The 22,945-nt window shown below is 41.9% G+C and overlaps 1 protein-coding gene across 1 annotated transcript; it reads right to left on the bottom strand.

Moving 5' to 3' along the window:
• Positions 1–9,235: 9,235 nt before the first annotated feature.
• On the bottom strand, positions 9,236–22,642 carry LOC131218619 (lysine histidine transporter-like 8). Its single transcript, XM_058213266.1, has 5 exons — positions 22,196–22,642; positions 15,522–15,655; positions 13,929–14,356; positions 13,497–13,628; positions 9,236–10,167 (listed from the first exon to the last, which is right to left on the bottom strand). The coding sequence occupies exons 1-5, from the start codon at positions 22,570–22,572 to the stop codon at positions 9,682–9,684; spliced, it is 1,557 nt and encodes a 518-aa protein (XP_058069249.1). The 5' UTR covers positions 22,573–22,642; the 3' UTR covers positions 9,236–9,681.
• Positions 22,643–22,945: the final 303 nt, after the last annotated feature.

Below are 22,945 nucleotides of genomic sequence, written 5' to 3' on the forward strand. Positions count from 1 at the left end.
ATCTTTCGTCGATGTATGTGTTTTATCTGTATGTCCATTTATTTTAACGTATCATTTAAAGGCATGCGCTCAGAACTAAGGCAGATCTTTCATCCACCCCTCTTTTAATTTTTTTAAGTTCATTTTAGGGTATTATTCTAAAAACCAGTTAAATTCAAATATCAAGCAGACCATATCACAGTGGGGATTAAATGCCTGCCATCCAAAACTTCCTCTGCCTTATGGAAATTTTGGATAAGCTGATTTTTATTTTTTTCCTCCATGGATGTCCGTGCAACTTTGAGAACAGGTTTGATGGCAAATAAACAAATAACACAGTGAGCCCCACGAAGGATTTAGCAGTTGGAGTTTAATCCCCACTACCGCATGGTGATTAACTTATTACGCTTATTAGCTTACTGAATAAACTCTATGAGGTCCACATAATTTATGTACTTTATCCACTCGGTCTATTCATTTTACTAAATAAGTTTAGGGCTTAGCCTAAAAATGAAGCATATACAATGTTCAAATGAACCACACCATAGGAAACAATTGAATTGAACATCTACGGTTGAAAAATTCTTAGGGGCAATAGAAGTTTTGGATCAAGATTATATTTGTATTTTCCCTTCATTCATGTCTTTATGATCTTATGAACAAGTTTGATGACAAATAAACATCACTGTCCGGCCTAGAATGGTTTTAATGGTGAAAATCATTATCCCTACTGTTTCCTGTGTTATGATCCACTTAATCTTTGGATATGCTTGAATTTTGAGTTCAACTCCTTAAATTAGATGGAAAAGTGGTTAGACGGTATGGATAGACACATACATTTAAGGTGGGCCTAACTGAGTGATAAGAGCATACTGAGTTACTCAGCACGCAATCCGATTTCACTACTTCCTGGGAAGCAGTGTGGTCCAATTGAGCTTTGGATCTGTTGTCCTAAAATAAGTTCGAAACATGAATAAAGGACGTGGATTAAACAAATACATCACGGTGCGGCCCACAGAGCATTCTAGTACCGGCCAGTACCAAGCTCGTACTGGAAGGGTCACTACCGAATCCGAGTCCCGCTGCTGGTACCTTCGCGTTGTGGGACCCACATGGTCCGTGGGAAATCCGAATCGTCGAGAGGTATGCCCCACCATGTTGGTAGGATGTCCCGAAAACCGTGAGGATCCAACCGACAGGTGTGACAGCGCATGGAAAGCAATGAAAGAACCGCACGAAAACCTCCAAATTCAAGCTGCGGGGCCCACTGATAACTCGATTGGCATGATTTTCGGGGTGTCCCATCACCGCACGTGGGCTCGTATTTTGCACGGATTGGACTCCGTACACGTGCCAGATGCATGCACCACTTGAATTTCGGGTTTTGGCCCACGTGATGATTGGATTGGGCGGCTTTTTAAGTTAAGTGTACACCATGGTGGGCCCCACTATTTGGACGGATTGGATTTTCTACGCACTACGTGGGTCCCATAACAGCCCGTTAGGATCTAATCGGATCCGATGGACCCGCAAGGAAGCATCTTATTCCAAATCCAAGCCCCGCCTTTTGAAAGGGTGACCGGATTGGGTACCACACCCGCCCGTCCCCAGCTAGGAACCGACAAGGGCTCTGAGGGGCCACCGTGATGTATGGATTTTATCCACACCGTCCATACATTTTTTCCATGTCATTTTATCATATACCGTTAAAATAAGGCAGTTCGAAGTCCTAAGTGGACCACACAGTGCAGATTAAACATCTACCGTTAAAAAATTTTGGGGGCTACAGAAGTTTTGGATCAAGCTGGTATTTGAGTTATCCCTTCATCCATGTCAATGTGGTATAACGAACAGGTTTGATGGAAATAAACCATCATGGTGGGCCAAGGAAGGTTTCAATAGTGGGTGTCATTGCCACTGCTGCTTCCTGTGGTGTGGTCCACTTGCACTTTGGAACTGCCTCATTTTTGGGCTTGTATACTAAAATGATATGAAAAAATGGATAGACCGTGTAGATAAAACCCATACATTACAGTGACCTCTCACAACCCCTCTACGTTCCTAGCAAGGTACGTGTCAGGTAGTACGCAATCCACGCTCCTTGAAATGGCCCACCCATTTCGGTCAGGAATGGATGGAAGATCAATCATGACTTACGAGGAGCTTTCAGCTTCTCTTGGAGCGTTTGGATCGTAATCTGCTTAAAGATAAGCTACTTATTCCATAAGTGCTTATCTTAGTTTTTACTATTAATAAGATAAATATGTTTAGTAGATAATATAGTTAACAGCTTCTCCTCTCTTTCGTTCCTCTCTTCGGAGACTTATGAAAAAGTAGAAAAGTCGAAAATTTTAACTGAAATAGATAAGTACTTTTAAGTAAACATAATTACTTATAACTAATTTGATGGTATCCAAGCAGGGCCATTGCAACTGGTCCGTTGCCACTCCTATGTACAGTTGATTGGGTGAATCTGGACCATCCACATACTGTTCCCTTCCTGGGATTATATGATCCGTGGATGTTGGATCCTGTGGTCGATATCCACACCGTTGATATGAAGAAATGACAAGGATTGGATGGTTAGTATCATCCACTCCGGGAGAAGATGATACTAGCCATCCGAATCATCCAATCCTCAAGGGAATGAATTAAGATTAGTTCGTCGCGCTGGAGGCTGGAATTAGCCTCATGGGAAAAAAAAAAAAACTTTGATACTCCGATCGAGTGTGATGCTCCATGCTCATGCACGCAGAAATAGCGCATGGGACGTGCACGAAACGCAAAGAAAAATATCCGAACCGTGGGCCCAAAGAGATGGACCATAACCCGATTATTACCACTGAACGTACGATTGACGGATGTCTAATCAACGGCCAAAATGAAAACTAGCGTACAGTTCAAATTCCCACTAATCAGGGTCGAGAACAGTTCAATCAATCTGAATTTAGAAACAGGACCTTTGTTCAGTGGGACCCACCATTTGGACGGTTCAATTACTGAGTGCATGCGTGTGGACCACGACACTGACATGGTACATAAAATGACGGTGCGACTGAGGCGAGACAGGTGGACCTAATGGCCTAAAATGGTTCGAGATTGTTGTAACAGAATGGTCTGGTGGGGTCCATTGGTGGAATGCAATATCATACTTACATATAGTAGTTGGGTGGGACCCACTTTATTAATCGAGTGGTTCCCTAGGTTGGAGGTAGATGAATTTACGTGACATTGACTACTTTGGGATCCGAGGTCTAGGTTAGCCACTAGGGAAATGGCCTAGTACATGACCCACTACCAACCGTTGCTGTAGAGAGTCCGTGCAACGAAAAGCTATGTGGGGCCCAATGCGATGTGTGGTTAGGATCTACTCCGGCCATCGGTTGTGCCCGCTCATGGTAGGACGTCAGATCAGAAATCAGGTAGATATTAAGCTTAATAAGATCTCACCACAGGAAAAAGTGGGATACGAGGCTCTGAGAAGATTTTCAATGGTGGATTCCTGATGCGTACTTTTTCATGTAGTGTGGTCCACTTGAGTTTTTAATATGCCTAGATTTTGAGCTTAGAAGGTAGCAGGAGATTAATTAATTGATGGACGGAGTAGATTCTCCAGAGATACCACAGTGGGACCCATAGATATTTTTTCTTCAGGGGCATTCTGTATAACAGTGTTGTACGAAATTCAAAATCCGGGCCGAGAGTTACCCCAGGCCCGGCCGTAAGAGAAGGGGAGAGGATTACGTGTTACCCGGGTAACACATAATGATGACCCGACCGGGGACCACCTTGACGTATATGTTGTATATCCACACCGTCCATCATATTCTATAGATTATTTTATGAAATTTTCCGAAAAATGAGATAGAAATATATCTCAGGTGGACCACACCACAGGAAACAACGGTGATTAAACTCCTACCATTAAAACCTTCCTAGCGCCCATCGTAACGTTTATTCACCATCCAACCTGTTGATACGGTCACACATCCCAGGATGACGGGAAAACAAAAATATCAGCTTGATCCAAAACTTTTGTGACCCTTCAAGTTTTGAACGGTGAGGATTCAATTCCACTGCATGGTCCACGTGAAAGTTGAATCTACCTCGTTTTTTTGTGCCATGCCCTAAAATGAGCAACTGACGGCTAGCGTGGATACACATCACATGCAACAATGTGGGCCCCACGGTCAGGGCAACACCCACTAACGTATTACACGGGTAAAACCTAGGGAAAGGGCTAGTACATGACCCACTACCAACCGTCAGGATCGAGTTAGTTTGAATTTGAATGACCAACCAACAAGATTGCCTGAGTGGGCCACGAGATTCACGTCCACCTGGATGGATGAGATTCAAAGCGCATGGGCCATTTCTAGATGAGTGGATGAGTATTAACATTGAGATTTGCAGGAGTAGAGGTGAAGAGCGACAGCCTATATGCACAGCAACCTCACCATAGGACACGTGGCAGTACACGTGAAAATCAGGCCCTCCCATATGCAGGACCACAGCATGGATGGCTCATATCTCAGAAAACACTCCTATTAGACAACGCCATCCATCTGATCTGTGTCCATTTATAAGTGACGGTGGAAAACAAAAACGGTTAATGGTCAAATTTGAAGTGGGATAAACTGTATAAAAGTAATGGATAGGATTATGTCATGTGATTTTTTTTTTTATGGACGGACCCGATCTATTATATCACAATGCCACGTGTCCTGTGGAGAGATGGTTCCACCGTATTACGGTTCTTACTGCTTTACCGTATCATATCTCATTCTCAATTCATGATGCGATGTGAAAGAAAATTGCTACTATACAACGGACGCTGCATCGAATGTCAATACATTTCCATCATCAATCTTCGTACAGAAACTTCGGAGTGATCAGGACGGTTGAATATTTTATTAACACTGTTTTGGGCCATAAAATAAAATTTTACTTGCATTTATATAACTCTGACTATCATTTGTTATTATCTTTCACAACTGTCATTTAAAATTTTTTGACCTGATCCAATTATGGATCCGTATCAAGTGCTAAATTCCTTCACCTCTCAAACCGTCAAGAAACAAAGTAAAATGCGGGAGGTGGTTCAATCTGGACCGTCCAACACCTTGATTGGAGCTGCAGGAGGTAGGATACTAGATGAGTGGCCACCATCAACTTTGAGTCCAAGAGCAGCCTCGATTTCCATCACCAGCACTTAATCTTGATCTGGGTGTCTTCATCAGAGAAATCTTGACTTTTTTGAAAATGATCTTAAATTCTATTAGTGGGCCACAAACATCTACCAGCATACAGACTAGCTATGAGAAAAAGATCTGCCAACTATTTTGAATCTGGAGACTTTTTTTATCCGGAAATCATTCTAGCATGCAAAGAATTTAAAATCAATAAGGAAATTCATCTACGATTTTACTGCCTCAACAAATCATAATACGAGCACACGGATAAGAGCCTGATGTCCTGTACTAAAAATATCTATCTACTTTTCAATTTATATTAGCATAATCTACATTAATTTTAGCATATATCGCTATTACTCAATGGGTTTCGCTACAGTACCTAGTAGTAAGGTTAAATATATGTGACCTTAAATTATAAGATCATGATTAATGAACTTTCAAGTTAGCTGATCATATCATTTCGATCACATTTTGCTGACCATCAGCATCGATTGTCTGTTCCGATAGATGAATCAAGTATTTATCTCTCGTTTATTTTATTTATGTAGCTATTCGATTAATTGACAACAGTAATTTACCAACATTCAGATATTAATAAAATTAACATTATTCAACCTTCTTTTTATTTATCTATTTATCTTTATTTTTTTGAAAAATATTAAGCTAAAATATCAGGGTAAAAGAATAAGTCTTTTTAAGTCCGTGGACATAAGTTTATTATCACAGGGCAAAAAAAATTCCATTTGGAACCAACAACCCTTACCATTTCCCACAAATCGTAAAAATGCTAAGCCCAACCTATGATTGATAGGATAGCTGAATCACGCGTCCAATATCTAATTAGTTTGACTCAACGTGGGACACAAGCGGTTCAATCAAACCTTGATTAAGATAGACTCTGGTATACCCAAGCATCATACCCACGGTATGAAAACCAAACACAAGCTTTAGTCACACGTGTAGGCTTTTGTTTGATTGATCTGGTCTTTCTCTCTACAAAGAAGAGCCCTGTGCCTTTGTTACACTCTCGTAATCCAAACTTTCCCATTCCCATTGCTTAGCTACATGCACTCGCCTCACACGTGAAAGATAGGCACACGTGTGAGAGATCAGTGTCGCTCATATGGCCATCCCAACCACCATGCGAGCCAGATGTGCACAGAAAAATGAACGGCTAAGAGAAATGGACCACGTTATGATCATAGTTTCCTAATATAGATGCATCGAATCTACCCACTTGGATCTCCAGAAGAGCCCCGTTCTAGCTCACACACATGAGAGTTGTTTGCACGTGCGATCCAAATCCGCTTTCAGAGTACACACGAGATGTGCAATTTTAGCATTCTCTTGATATGGTGGTCCACTCATTTAGTCGGGTCTGTCTTCTTACGGATTGTCCAATGGGCTGAAAGTGGGCCCACAAATGGGCCTAACTGTACGGTGACCCATCTCAAAAATCAAACAGTTCCACCAGAATGGGGGGTAAGACACCTTTTATTTTGAATCTGGAACATTTATTTGCCAGTCTTTCTAGACCGTCCATTGTTTTCTTCCGAAAATGGGCCCACCTCATGAGTGCACTGGCCCAGTTCCTGCCACGTCCATGTAAAATGTCGGTACCTTCCTCGCGTGCTGTATGATTGATCATGGATATGACATCCCAAAGTGATGGGCCCAACTGTCTATATTAGTCTTGGAATGATAATTTAGACTGGGCCCCACTATCTATATTAGTCTTGTAATGATAATTTAGACTGGGCCCCACCCTAGCCTCCTATGCCCTGGCCCAGTGTTATATATATATATGTGGGAAAAGGTTCTGTGCGGTCCAGCTCATGGGAACTTCCCATGAGGTCGAGCTGTGTGGGCCCACCGTGATGCTTGTCAAACATCTACCCCATCAGTCAGATGCACCATTCCATGATGGACCTAAGGCTTAAAAATCAAGTAAATCCATGACTTGTGTGTGCCACACCACATACAAAAGTTGAGAGGGGTTAGCCTCCATTAAAACATTCATATTCATTTGTTGGGCCCACAGAGGTGTGGTTCACAAATCCAGCCCATCCATCACATGGGGAATGCCTGGGCCAGCCCTTGGGCCGAAATTGCCACGAACTTTTAGGTACAGGTGGCAATGTGCTGGGCCTAAACCAGCCTGTAGTCCGTTGGGTCTAGCCCTCCAAGGTGGGCCATTTAAGGGAAAGATTTAAATGATCAAAGGTTTGAAACTAGCCCAATATAAAAATATTATTGAATCTACTCCATCTGAAACTGAGTCCATGATGACCCATCATATAAATGGTAGAGATCATTGAAACATGACCCCAGCTGGCTGGGCTTTCACATACTGGCCCATTGATAACCCTAATGCTCATCCAAGTCTTCTAAGACTGGGGCCTGGTGGGACCCAATCCAATTTTGACACTACGAATGGCTGTCGGAAAAAATGGAGATGGATGTTCCCTTTTTTTCTTCTTCTTCTTCTTCTTCTTTTAGATAGTATAAAGCTGGTTTGTGGGTGTCAGATTCTTCAATCTGTTGTACTTCCATTATTCATGAGGTTGTTTTGACAGGACTCTTGAGAAGTTCTATCTGTAGAGGGAGGCCTCATTAAGGACTCTTGACAAGTTCTATCTGGAGAGGGAGGCCTCATTACACAACCCACATTTCCTTTGTGCTTCTAGAGAATTCAGTGATTTGAAATGTGGTGAGCCCCTTTTGTAAGGGAATTTGATATCTACACACACCCTGATTGAATTTCATACCCCAATTTTCCTACTTTGGAAAATGAATAAATCAATAAGAGTGGGTGGAATTAGTAGTCCACTGTTAGAATACTCCAATCAGTGAGATGGGAAGCTAAATGTTCTTCAACTCTAGCACTGTCATTCATTCCTCCGGTTATTCATGCATCAGCAATCAAGGGTAGGGGGATGTCCATCTTTGGCCGAATCGTGGCCGAGTAATCTCCTTCCCAGCCCATGGATGTGTGGCCTATTTTCAGTTGAATGCAGATTGTTGTTGTACATTTTTCTTTATTGTCTACTTGTGGGCCATAGAATGGTCAGGATCTAATCGGAGGATTTTGGGGCACTCCCATGTAGGACTTCTGTTACGTGGGCCCCACATGATCATCGCACTAGATCATACTATTGGATTACCGTGATGAGCATACCGGTGAGCCCCACTATGTTTGTGATTAGAGTTGGGCATCAAGTCGAGTCGGACCGAGTTAGGGCTGACCCGACTTGATCCGGTTTTGAAATATGCCTAACCCAAACTCGACCTGACTCGGTACCGAATCCAGCATGCCTGACCTGATTCGAGTCCAGTATACCCTATGTTTGAGTTCGGATTGGGCGAAGCCTACTCAGTTTGGACTGACTCACCCATTCCGAGTCAAGACAGGTCCGAACAAGTTGGATGAGTCGAGTTAGTCGAGTCGAGTTGTCCCTCGCCCAGCTCTATTTGTGATTGTTACATATACGTTTCCCATTGCGTTTCCTATCCATGGCATTTGAATAGACATGGATCGTTATCCATGTGGAAACTCCAGAAAGTATAGTTATGATGGGTTAAACTATCATCCTCTTGGCTCCCTCACCAACACATACCCTCACCAACACATACGGAACCTGTATTTCCTAAAGGGTGTAAGGTGCAGAAAGATACAAGTACCACATCCACATCAAAGGCTTTCAGGTCAGGTATGATTTAAGTTTATTCAGTAGTTTGTTCGATTTCCATTATTGTACAAGTAGGTTGTTTAATTCTGCAATTTAGTCCAACATCCCAATCCAAGGTAGGACCCACTAGATCAACTATCTAGATTAACAAGGCATTGGGCCCACAGCCACAGAGGAGGTTCCATTTTAAAGAAAGATGGTAAAGACCCAGAGACGTCTGTCGTGTAAGGCAGTAGGGGCAATTCGGCAACAATGGGGTAACACTGACTATGAATAGCTGGGATGAGGATATGATGATCATGATGATGGCCAACCTTGCAGTTTTTCATCAACCAACACCCAAAAAATCCCAAGTACCAGAAGCATTCCACATGTTCTAATAACTGATTTGATTGAATAAACATTCCATTACATCAAAAAACATCTTAAGAAACCAAGACATGATTACACACGAGGTTTGAAGTTCTATAAAACTGTAGGAATTACATAACAACAATCCTATTGTATATATACTTCTTATCCTATTGTCTTCTAGGACTACAATGACGACGACGACGACCTAATTGGTTGCAACTCATGTGCCTTACATACAGCATAAACGTAAATCAATCCAGACTGTCCATCGGACCCCAATTATTTTCAATCCTCACCATGAAAATGGTGGCCATCAAAATGGGTTTGTGATTTTTCCCAATATGGTCCATCCACGATGGGGCCCATGATTTGGACAGTCTGGATTGCTTACAAGCACGCCGCATGTATGGAAGACAAGTCGGCAGAATTGAAGAAAATGGTATGTCTTTTTTTCTCGGCCTTAGCTAGGCAGGCTTAAAGAATTTGAGCTTAAGGCCATTGTTCACCATACTCCACACACCCCCAACAGAAAAAGCCAAGCTGAATGCAATCCCCAACACCCCAAGAGTCCAATTCAAATACCAGTTGAAGCTGAACCTTTGAGGCTTCTTGATCAGGACCCACATGAAACAAGGGTAGGCAAATGTCACTGGGAGAGTGAGGCCTCCCAACAGGCCAGCCAGGCTAGACAGGAATGGAAGTGCGACACCGATGAAGAAGGAAACAAATCCATAGAAGACCCGGAAACCAGACCGCACCCAGATCGAGCAAGGGCGGTTGGTCCGGCTGGTGTAGCCAGCTTCAAAGCTGTCAAAGACAGGCATCGAGTATATCTGGAAACTGCTCAGGCAATTGAACACGACTAGGAGGAATGTGGTGGCCAAGAGTCCCCTCGGGATGTCGTGGTTGTGGAAGCGGTACAAGGCACTCAAAATCCCACCTGGAGGCATCTACAACAAGGTGCAACAGAAGCTTGAAATTCAGATATATGCATGCATTGATATGAACCCATTGACTCAAGTGCGTTTGCAAGCTTGTATATAAGAGTTACTGCATAATATGCAGTTGAACATGGATAAATTAAAGTACGAGAGCCGTATCACGTATACGCATCGAAGTACATAACACATACATAACTGCATGTTTAAATATACATATTTTTGGATTTCATCGTCATCATCATCTATGCCTCATCACAATTAATCTACGCCTCATCACAATTAATTGGGAACCAATTAATTGTGATGAGGCGTAGAAGATGATGAACTCCGACAATATGTAAATATAAACATGCAATTATGTATGTATGTACTTGGATATACATGATATTGATATATGTATGAGTACATATGCATCTTTACATATTGTTGGCGTGGTCTAAAAAACCAATGCGGATCTTATTCATGGATGATGTTATGGGTAAAAATGGACTAGCCACTAACGAAAAACCAGCTTGGACATATATGCACAACGCGAGGAGGTCGGCCAACGCTAGTCATGACCAAGGAGCTCCTTAACAGCTAGGGAGAAACACTCTGTTATACTTCACTAAACAACCCCAAGTTCGGCCATCAGGAGATGGAGTCTCTCTGTTTCCGTCAGACACCAAGCCCTTCAACGAACCCATACATTTCCGACCTAATGCTCGGAACATCTCCTGGAAAACGATCCCGAAATATGACCCCACACCGCACGACTAAATGAAGAGGATGGTCATCCGTCTATATTTTATTAAGGAAAGGAACTCGGTCATGACCCTCTGACACGACTCCCAAAGGCAGGTCGGTAATCTACTTAACGCCAAGGGAAACTTCAACCACAACTCGCTAGAAAATCCAAGTCGGCAAAACTCTCTCTTCGGAACGACCGTTCACCTCGGACTCTCACCACGTGCCTCTATTAATTCCGACTGTAACTACCCAAGATCCCAGCCGAGAATCTCGGAAGACGGTCACAACACGGATCCGCCTGAGATCTCTGCCGAGGATCTCGGGAGATACCCGCGACATGCATAGAATCCGAATCCCTGTATGACACGCTCCTGCTAAATAGGGAGAATGTCCTCTACACTACCACCTTCTCTCAAGTATAACAAGAGCATCCCTAATGGTGAAAGGTACACACAATTCAACCCACGAATCACACCCAAAAACCTTACAGTTTACTAGACCTAGCTTGCTTGTCTAACTTTGGCATCAGAGGGTCCCCTGCTGCAATCAAGGTTTCCATCCTTGTCTTCTCTTGCAGGTCTCGAGTGGTCTAAGATGGACAGATGACATGGATGTGATATTGATGATCTTGTTCGTGGATCATGATGACCATGGCCCTATATGGACAGGTTATTACCTTCAACATGTATGAACATGGGTTAAAGGAGAGATTCCTTTGGTTGTCATTAAGGCACTTGTGAGTGGATACAATGATCACTGACTAAGGGAGATTATGGGACATAGAATCAGTACCCTATTGTTCCATGACCACCTAATAGGTTGTAGGAGAGACCTATGGTTACTATTGTTATCATGTAGTCAACATACGTGAGGAAACTAATGATGAGTCAGGATGGAAGGTCTTCACCATCAGGTACGATGACGAGTCAATGTGCCTTGCCCTACCCTGCATAGAAGTGTCAGTGTGCCACTGCTGTTGGACATTTACATTGGTGGATCGAGTTCTAGTCTCTAGACCAAAAGGCCCATCATGCCTAGACTATAATCGACTTGAAAATGTACCAGATTTCATTAATCCTTAGACTTAAGAACAAGTGAGGAGTTCAAGGTCTTGATTACATGTATTTTAGCTTACTTTACAAGTTATCATGTGGCTAACTAAAGTGGGTGAAGTTGGGCCCGTACATTAAGGTTTGATTGAGGCTCACATAGGCCTACAAGGGATCCATTTGTTGCCTAAGAACTTGCATATGGCTTAGATCTTGGGATTAAACATTCATCAAGTGGGTTTTTTGTTCGGTCCAATGTTCAAAAGGCTTTACAAATGTTTTCAACCATTGAACTTTGATTTTAACCACACTTGATGATACTTTGATGGTTTAGATCTGGGGGTCCTCAACTTAGTTTGCATAAATATTGGATGAATGTTAGATGGCCATGATAGTGGAGGGATTGGATAAAATACTAGGTATATGGGAAAACATGATCACAAACTTCATATGTAGTAGGGCATATGGAAGGTTGAAGAGTGGTAAAATATTATAATTGGTGTCCCTCTGAAACCTTAACTCCTCCTTATATATAAATCCTATCCAAAAGGGAGAGGTTGCAATAGAGAGCCTTGGACACCCATACCCCTAGGGCATCACCAATAGAGAGAGAATGGGGGAGGGTCTAACCTCTCTCCTTCCCTCCTTCAATAACATGTTCACATCTGTGAGGTCCACCTTGGACGACTTTGTACGTCTTCCTTGGCCCTACACCAAGGGTTGACATGTTAGCTCTCACCTTCTCCTTCATTTGCGATAGATCGAGGAGAAACCTTCAGGTTTGAAGAATTGGCATTAGTCATCAACGTTTCTTTTTTTTCCCATCATCAATGTCAAACAGGGATATCCTTACAACCGTAAATCTAAAATATGGGATTTTGAGAACTTTCATATTCTATTGTGATTTGACAACACATGTATAAGTGCATCTTTCTAATTCCACTAGTGGGAGTTTGTTCTCTTATGTCTGGTACAAAGTCCAAATAAAGGAGGGTTGTGCCAGGTTGACAGAGAGCGTGAAACTTTGGCCACGACTTCTTTCCATGAACATTAATAATCTAACATTTTAATGGTCCTTGATAGAGTGGAATAGCATAATAGGTTTCATGTAGCCGATCACAATTAGTTGGGATCATTGTTCAAAAACCTGAAAATGCGACAACTCTTCAGATGGGTTGGGTTGACTCGACCCGACTCGACTCGATATTTTAATTATTGTGAGTTGAAGATATTAGGAATATAAATAGATAATAAAATGTTAAACTTAGTATGTGTAATATAAAATGCAACCCAAATCAACAATGTCTCTTCGAGTCAAGCCCAGTACCAAGTTTCCCAGTGACTCGGATCGTAATCTTGTCGAGATGACTCAGCTGAGCTTCGAGTGGAGTCAGTGAGTTTTGGAACTATGGTTGGGATAACGTTTAGATGATGACGATGACGTGTGCATATATCTACTTGCATATGAAATAGAAGTAACTTGCACGGGCCTTAAATTATATGGTTTAACTATGGCATGTTATAACATAAACACAATGATATCAGATAGTAACAACTTACAAGGTTTCCGTAAGCCCAAAAACCACCAATAGCAATGGGGAACACACACATCGCAATGAAGAAATAGGCGACCTTTGCTCCTCTCCACATTGGCACATGAGCTGGATGTTTAAAAGTCGATGGCATTGTTGCCTAAAAAAAAAAATCCAATCCCCACAACATCTTCATTAGAAAATGGCAACGGATAAATATAACAGCAGACTGCAGCATGAAGGCCATTAATACAGAATCAAGAACACTTTAAGAGGCCGCTTGGAAGCACCCAAATCAACATTTGAAGAATATACCGGTGGGGTGACTACAAAACATTTTGACCAAAATGGAAACAATTTTCCACTTCTCCATCTAAAATAGAATTCCATTCATTTCATGTAGTTAAAGAGAGAAATGTCAGCTTGTGTTCCATCAAGCTTAGAGTTCCATGGCATATACCTGAATCTCCATTGCTAGATTGTGTCCTCTAAATGCGAAAGCGATGATTCCGAGAGCGTTCAGGACAGAGAAAACCGAGGCGGAGTAGGAAGGGGATCTAAGCGGCTCATAAGATATGGGAGGTGGCCGTGGTTGGCTAACAGAGAGGACCCACACCATCGTAGAGTAAGTGATGGCTGTTATCGCTCCTATTAGAGAGAGCCCCGCGATCGAATTGAGGTTTGGGAGCTGAGAGAGAACAATGCATAAAGAAGTGAATACTAGATACCACTCGACTGTCGAAAGAGGATTTGACGAGCAAAGCGGGCCACAGACTATCTGGAAGAAAAGCTTCATGGTCTCTCCTCCAATAAGAATCAAGGCCGTTGCAGTCCCAGCTGATAGATAAACAGTTGGGAACAGAGCTAGCCAGACACCTAACCTTTCCCCTGAAGCAAGAAACATCATGGAAGCAAAATTATGAAGAGTACTAAGTACAATATATTCTTTTAAAATCACAAACATCTTTCATTGCCTTACTTTTTCAACAATTTTCTAAGCCAGCATCCACAGTTTAGGGTGTGTTTGGGCACATAGCAAATTGTGTTTTGCAGGGCTCACCAATTGTACTTGATACACATCATGTTTGGGGTGGCATGGAAAATGGAAGTGATCATAAACTCTAGTTTTGTAATTGATCTCAATTTTCATTTTATAATATTATAGGTGGTGCACCCCCACCTTTTGCGACAAAAAGAAGAAGAAGAAGGTAATAGGTCATAAGTTCAAATGAAGCTTATAAAATGGGCAGCTTGGCCTAACGAACATGGTGTGCAGTAATGGCCATTACATAAAGGTAAACTGTGTCAACCGTTACACATTATAGGATCGTAACAACTGTTATAGAAAAAAATGACCCATAACAGTCCTCTACGCCCTCCTGTAAAGACCGTAACAATCCCCCCTCCCCCACGCACACGCGCACGTAAAGACCGTAACAGCCCCATAATGGTCCATTATGGGCCAACACAATTTTTTTGGGATTTTCTTTTTTCTTTTTAAGGACACCGCGTAACGGCCATTACAGGAGCCGTAAAGGCCGTTACAGCCCGTATCATAAAGGTAACGATGGTGGCCGTTATGGCCACCATTACCATTATGGGATACCTTGCTAACAAGGAGCCCCGCTCCATTTACAAGGAATGACCACATACAATTGGTTTGTATGCTACAACCCCTTTTTTTATTGTGCGGAATTTTCCTCTCCAATTTTACTCTTGAGATATTGAATTTTCAAGGGCAAATTGGTGATAAATGGGTTTTAGGTTGCTCATCTGCATTTGATTAAGTCCTGAAAGATCTCATGAAAGTCACGATACCCTCAATTTGTTTTACAGCCGAACACACCCTCAATTTTCACATTTCAATTTGCTTGTGCATCTAAACATGGCCTAAACTACTGAGTTTGAGAGAGATACTGCTAACATCAAGCTATGCATTGAACATCCAATGCATTAGTTCATGTTTTGGACAAGCAACTTGGTATGCATCAGCACATCTACACATCAGATTTACAAATCATTTCTACAATATAGAAGACAGAAATAATCTTACCAAATGCTGCTTGTGCAAGCTCTACATATCTGTTGTACCGCCTCCCAGGAACAGCTTCATGCAGCTTAACTAGAATCCACAAAGTGTAGAGTTGCCAAAAGTAAGCAATTGTCAAGCAGATTATCCCCCAACTCCTGCAATGTACCCAAAAAAGAAAAAACATTATCGTTACTAGTTACTCTCCCAAATGAAATGCTGTTTTAGGAAATGACCATAACACATGACTGAATTCTGATTTTTTTTAAGGTTACAATTTAAAAAGAAAATGAAAAAAATATAAAAAATAAAAAAAGGAATGGTAGTGGAATGTCATGTTTATATCGAACAGATTTCTCATCCTTCTCCATATCGACTTGACAGACTGATTGTTTTCCTTTCACTAAACTAAAATACTGAAACTGTAGCAAACGAAAACTGTTTTGATCTTGAGTAACACCAGTAAGGACCAGAATCCTCTACAACACCTATCATAGGCAGCATGTACAACACCCAGGATCTGTGGGGCCCACCTTATTTCGTGGTTGCGTGACATCCACACTGTTGTCTTCGTCCATTAGGTGTGCCTTACCAGGATGAAGGAACAATCCAAAAAAATCAGCCTGACCCAAAGCTCAAGCGAGTAACGTCACGTGAATTTAGAGGACTTAAAGCATTGTTGATGTCTTACATCTGTCAATAACAGGGTCTGTCGATGGCATCGACAGACTACTCAATGCCATCGAGCAGAGGTTGATGCCATCGACAGATGCTCGATTCCATCGAGAAAATCTGGAAAATCTCGTGTTAGTTATTGGAACATTTTAGTGTTGCTACTCGATGTCATCGAAGTAAGTTCAATGACATCAAGGATCGTCGATGCATCGAAGATGTGCGCAGAATTGCATAAGTGCGGAATTTGTTTCCTATTCCGGTTATGATAGTATATATATTGGGTGTAATCGGGATTAGGGTAATAGAAAGGACTTTCTAATTCGTTCTTAAGGGTTTCAAGGGCATAGCTAGGGCTTGTGAAGTGGATTCGAGGCTTGTTCAAATCAGTAACACTATCTCTTGTAATTTCTGCTTTCATAGTGCATTACCCGTCGCTTTGTGCCATGGTTTTTTTTTTCCGCAAGAGTTTTTCCACGTAAAATTCGGATTGTTCTTGTTTGGATTTGGTTGTGCGATTGTGAGTACTTTGATTGATTCGTCTCGGTGTGCTTCTGCGGTTCCCCAACATTAAGCATGATTTTACATTGTTCCCCATGGTGTGGCCCGCCTGAGTTTTGGATCAGGCTGATTTTTAGATGCGCTGTGAACATGATTTCCTTTGTTCTTATTAACTTTTACAAAAGACATACAACTTGGACAATTTCTGTTATGAAAACTCAATAATACCAAGGATCTCAACACTATGGAAATTCAAGTTTAAACCCAGCTACCCATGAACAGGATAGATTACACAGGTGTTTGCCATAGTTGGCCTACATGCATGTCAATTCAAACCATCCAAATCATGGGCCCCATAGTGGGTGGAATGCAGACAGAAACCACAGGGATTCAATGATCCTAACCATTCAATTGGTGACCGTCAAAAAAATGTTTAGTGGTCCAAATTCAATGTGTGAAACCAATGGTTAATATCACCCAATCAGTGCAATTCTTGTGCTACTTGTCTATAATGGAGCTCACAGTTTGGACGCTCTGGATTGGCCTGCATGTATATCATGTGTACCAAGGATAAGTTGCCACAGTTCAGTACATTGCGGCAATGGCATATTGTAATATAACCCCTAGAAAAGTTAATTGGTACAAACATAATACTGTGGTTTTGTGGTTATATAAAATAAAAATAAAAATAAAAATAAAATAAAACAGCATCTTTTACTTTGTGAAATGTTGTCCCACATTGAATAGAGAGAAGCATTTAAACACCTTTATAAATATAAGAACCCACTTAAGGGCGTGAGCCCCTTTTAAGAGTCTATGCAATGAGAGGCATGGGAGCGGTTGTGCCACATGCATGCATGCCATGGCATGTGAACCATTGGTTAAATAAACCTACTCTGCTTGAGCCTCACAAAAACATCTATAACTTGCTATATGCATGAGACGTCCAACCCCTTCAATAGATTGGCCCCACCATGGAAAACACTTCATGCAAAAATAAGCCCCATCTACTCCCTAAATGGACCACACTTGTATTTTTCTATTTATCAATAGCTATACATTGTTTTACTATGGTGTGACTTACTTGATGATTGGATAGGGCTGATTTTTGTACTAGGTGATCCTCATGGTGGCACCAACCTATATAAGAGGATTGGATGTCACAAGCACTTAACAGGTTTCCATTGGGCGGACTCTAAACTGTCGAGACCTTCTCTCTCTCTCTCTATTTGTGTCTGTGAGCTCCAGTTTTCTGTTTCTCTTGTTCTCAGCCATATATTCAACCAACATAATAAAGGGTGGGTACATAGCTTGGCGATCTAGAACGTTGAAACAATGGTCCCCAGATAGGAAGATCTAGAACATTGAAACAATGGGCCCCACATTTACATACTATATGATTGAGGGTATTTTGAAAGAAAAAAAAAATGCATATCCTCATCACTGGGATTGGTTATATTATTCCACTTTCAAACTCAAGGATTATATTATTCCACTTTGAAAAAGAGGAAAGTAATGATATTTATTTTCATCACTTGGCTCGAGAAATTACAGGGTGTCAGCCTCATCAAATGTACAGTTTGCTGATGCTCTGCCAATAGCCTGCTGATCCAGACTGTTGATCTGATGGGCCCCACCACCAATGGAAGATGCCCAAAATCTCCCATACTATAGGATCTTCACATGTCGGTACTTGACCCTTTTTGTTGAATGTGGACAACTGTTACATTTTTTATTGACTTTCTATCTTCATTCCATGAAATCGATGCATCCCTCACCAATGGTCGTTCCCATCAGATCAACGGTCTTGATCATTGAGGCATGGGCCCCACATGTATAGAATTAGGAGAACCAGCAAAATGTACATTTGATGAGGCTCAGGACCCTGTGATCCCTCCATGATAAGATCAATCCCAAACTTAGGGACCCAAGGTTCCATAAAATCAAATGTAAGTATCTTAGAATTCATTCCAACTATTGCAACGAGATATGTGAAGACCTCAGCCGTTGGAAACAGGGCTATCTTTCAATGATCCAAACAGTTTATATGATGGACCTCACTTAGATAGGGATACCATCATCAAATAGAAGATATTGGATTAGAATATTTTACCCATTTGTTGACTTGATTCTTTTCCTTTAAACATAGACCATCTTCTTAACCATCGAATAATCAGAGGGTCAAATACATCAACCTGAGAGGTTTTGTGTATATCCCACATCCAACGTGAGGCCCATCATATTAACGGTTTGGATCATTGAAAAGGACCTGATCCAATGGCAAAGTCCTGATATATCCTAGTGCAAGACATGGGAATGTATACTATCAAACCTCAACAAGATACATTTGAAAAGGATAAAGGAAAGAGGGCCCACATAAAAAAGTACAGACAAGATGAAACCCAATCTTCTAAAGCAGGGAACTTTGATTTTGAAAAGCGAAAAGATGAAATTAAAATAGGCATGCCTTAGATAACATCATGATTTCAAAATATTCGAAACCCAGATCCCAAATGGCAAACATGTGCAGTATCCAAACGGTCCATCAGGTGGGCCATCAGGTGGGGCACATTGTGTAGATGATCTGGCCCCAAAATCAGGTCAGTCCATTCATCAGGAGGCCATGGGTTATGAAATAAATGGACTGATAAAAACAAGTTTTTCCTAGCCGTTCATTTGTTTTATGCATTGAGGCCTATTTGATAAGATGGTGACCCTGCCACTACGGATATCACTGATGGCAAGTGGTGTGGGGCCCACCCTGATGCATTTGTTTTATATCCACATCATCCATCCGTTTTTCCAGCTTATTTTAGGACATGAGCCCAAAAATGAAGCAGATCCAAAGCTCAAGTGGACCACGCCAAAGGAAACAGTGGGGATAGTAACATCCCCTGCTGAAATCTTCCTAGGGCCTACTGTGATGTTTATTTGCCATCCAAAATCTGTTGAGTACGGTCACAGAGACATGGATGAAGGGAAAACACAAATATCAGCTTTTGATCCAAAAACTTCCGTAGCACCCAAGAAGTTTTTAATGGTGGGGTTGGATCACCACTGTTCCTCTGATGTGGTCCACTAGAGTTTTGGATCTGCTTCATTTTTGGGCTCATGCCTTGAAATGAGCTGACAAAACAGATGGACTGCATGGATGAACCCCGCAGCACCTAAGACCAGCGATATTCTAATAATCTGCTTCCGGAATTGGCAGTGTGACTGACCCAATGGACCGTCCAGATATAACACGTGTGCCATAGTTAGCATGTTCATTACCAGGTAGGTGGACACATACAGGCGCATAATAAGCTATGTTACAGCCACTTTGTTCTAACTGTCACGTGTATAGAATATCTAATCCCTACAAAATGTGACCCACACCATTATGATCACATGGTTTGAAAATCAAGCCGTTTGATTGGATGGGCCACACCAGTACCCTAACACATCATCAGCTATACCGGAGCGGATTGCCTGTGACACTGTGGGGTCCATAGATATGTCTGTGGAAAATCCACTCCGTCCATCAGTTTTGAAAGACCACAATAGAACAGGATTCCAAAAGTCAGGCAGATCCAAAACTCATGTGGGCCATACCACACGAAACAGTGGGGATTGAATGCCCTGCGGGACAGAAGTTTTGTATCAGGATGATATTTGTTCCTACAGTTTATCTGAGTGGTAGTAATTCTAGGAAAGGTTTAGATGGCATATAAATATCATGGTCAGCTCCAGGAAGGTTTCAACGGTAGACGTTGATGTTCCCACTGTTTTTTTCGTGTGGCCCCCCTGAGTTTTGGATCTGACTGATTTTTAGAATCCTGTACTAATGTGGTATTTTAAAACAGATGGACCGAGTGGATTTGTCACGGATATCTCTGCGGGCCCCACAGCCCACACATCCCTGGGCACAGAGATATCCCTGTGCCTTGGGTCACAGGCAATCCTCTCCCCAGCTATCCCAAGATACTGAAGTTGTATCCTGCTGTATGTATGGATTGGTGGTAAAAAAAAAAAATACCGTTGATTGAACGGCTACAATCTTCCAATTTGAGAGATTTTGGGCAATCGCCCATCAAAGAGGGTCATCAGAACAATGACCAGAGAAATTCCTAAAAAATAACTAATATTTTAAATTTTGGAAAAAAAAAAAACTATACAGAAAAATAGTAGTACCCAAAAGTAGAAAAATGGGGCGCATATGCACAAAACATAGGGTGTATATATCAAAAAGTTATAGGAAAGAAATTTGCAAGAAAAACATTACCCAAAATTCGAAAAAGGATAAAAAAAAAAAAAAAGACTATTTACAAAAAGGTTTCTAAAAATCTGGTTCGCAATAATAATATAATAAGAAAGTAGAGATCGGAACCATTCATCAGCCGATTCTCACTGTGAAGATTTCATATGTCTAAAATAAGACTAATCTGATCATCAGGTGCGCCACGTGTATACACATTAATTGGGACCGCTGGTTGATGCAATTTCACCTGCAGACGTCACCTCACAAGCAAGTACAACATGCCGGAATCAATCTATAAAAGAGTCGCTATTTACACCTTCCTTGATTGACAGACATACCCATCCTCTCTACTTATGGTAATACAATAGTACAAAATATGGCAAGAACGACGTCAGCGATGTAGAAACGCAAAAAAGGAAAAAAGAAAAACAAGCAACGCAAACAACGTGAATAGTGTCCTGATGCATTAGTTGGTGATCCAAACCACTCATCTGATGGAAACCATCGTAGATGTGGGACCCACAAATTATTTTCACATTTGGAAGATCCTAACCCTTTCATCAGTTTCCTATAAACAGACGGTTAAAAGAAATAAAACAACGGTCCAGAAAAAAGGACAAATATTGGATAGACAGGATCTTCGGATCTAGAGTTCGTTCCTGAAGATTGTTCACCATCCATGAAGCGGCTAATCAGCACGACGGACCTGATCATCCATGTAATGGACCCACTTTACCAAATGGACGCATGAGGACAGTCTAATTTAGGATTTTTACGGCAAAATCCGTCAGGATTTCTGATTTTACCAGACATGTTTTGAGTGTGAAATGACCAACATGCTCTTTTTTATGGAGTCTAGAATTGGGGGCCCACGTCTTGTATATGACATCCAAACCGTCCAAACGATGAAAACCAACATGGTGATCGGACCCAACAAAAAATAAAGCCGATCAAATATCAGGTAGGACACAAAATAACAAACAATGTCCACCATCCAAAATCCTCCAAATTCATATGTGGCCCACCTAGTGATCTAAGCCGATTTTTTGTCCATTTAGTCATCATGGTGGGCTTCACCCATTGGACGGATTGGATGTCATACAAACACACCAAGTGGGCCCCACAATGCTTTCCTTCACAACTTTTTAGAGGAAAAAGAGATGAGAGCATGTTCGTCATTTCACATCCAAAGCACTTCCCTCCTTCCATAGTAAAAAAGCTTCTTCAACACAAGAACATACACGCAAGCTGCATGTATGTACTTTCATCACACATACATACATACCATCCGAGAAATGCGAATGCAACGGGCAAGACGAGCGCTTGGAAGCCAACACCAGCATTGAGATTGTGGAAAGCGGCGTAGTGGGCATTCCCATTGCGAGATTCGGTGATGGGAAGCCACGCGTCCTGAGGGTTGAGCTTTGTCAGGTGGCCCACCTCCTCCAGGTACCCTTTCATGTTGATCAGGACCCTCTTCATCGGCGTCCCTATGGGACTCAGGAACCTCGGCGATATCAAAGATGTCGGCGTCCAGGCCGTTGATTTTGGATTGGACGGTGGTCGTGGTGACCGCTGCCCTGATGGTGTCAGGATCTCGGGCGTTGAAGCTCGTGGGGTGGCTGGGATTGAGACCAGCTCCATTTCTGGCCGTTCATCCATGGCCCAAACTCTCTCTCTCCCTCTCTGTCTCTCTCTCTCTGTCGTTTTGGTTTCGGTTGTTGGTTTTGTAGCAGAGCGCGCGTGTACGTGAAATAATGGAGGGGAGTGTTCTGTTACTTGTGTCAGTGTAGAGGGGAAGAAAAACTTCGATACTCTGGAGGACTTGATAGTTGGTACGCAGGCACTTAGATATTAGTTATAAATTGCACACTTCGCATGCAAGTATGCCATGTTAAATTTTCAGATTATGAGTCCAACTTCAGATGTATCATGAACCAAACGGAAAGGGATTGGCTACTCCCCCTACCACTAGCCAATGGCTAGTGGTCTGTGCTCTATGGGCCCCACCATGATGTATGTGTTTCATCCCCAC

Source organism: Magnolia sinica, chromosome 11 (assembly GCF_029962835.1).
Source record: "Magnolia sinica isolate HGM2019 chromosome 11, MsV1, whole genome shotgun sequence".
In the NCBI taxonomy this organism is placed as follows: Eukaryota; Viridiplantae; Streptophyta; class Magnoliopsida; order Magnoliales; family Magnoliaceae; genus Magnolia; species Magnolia sinica.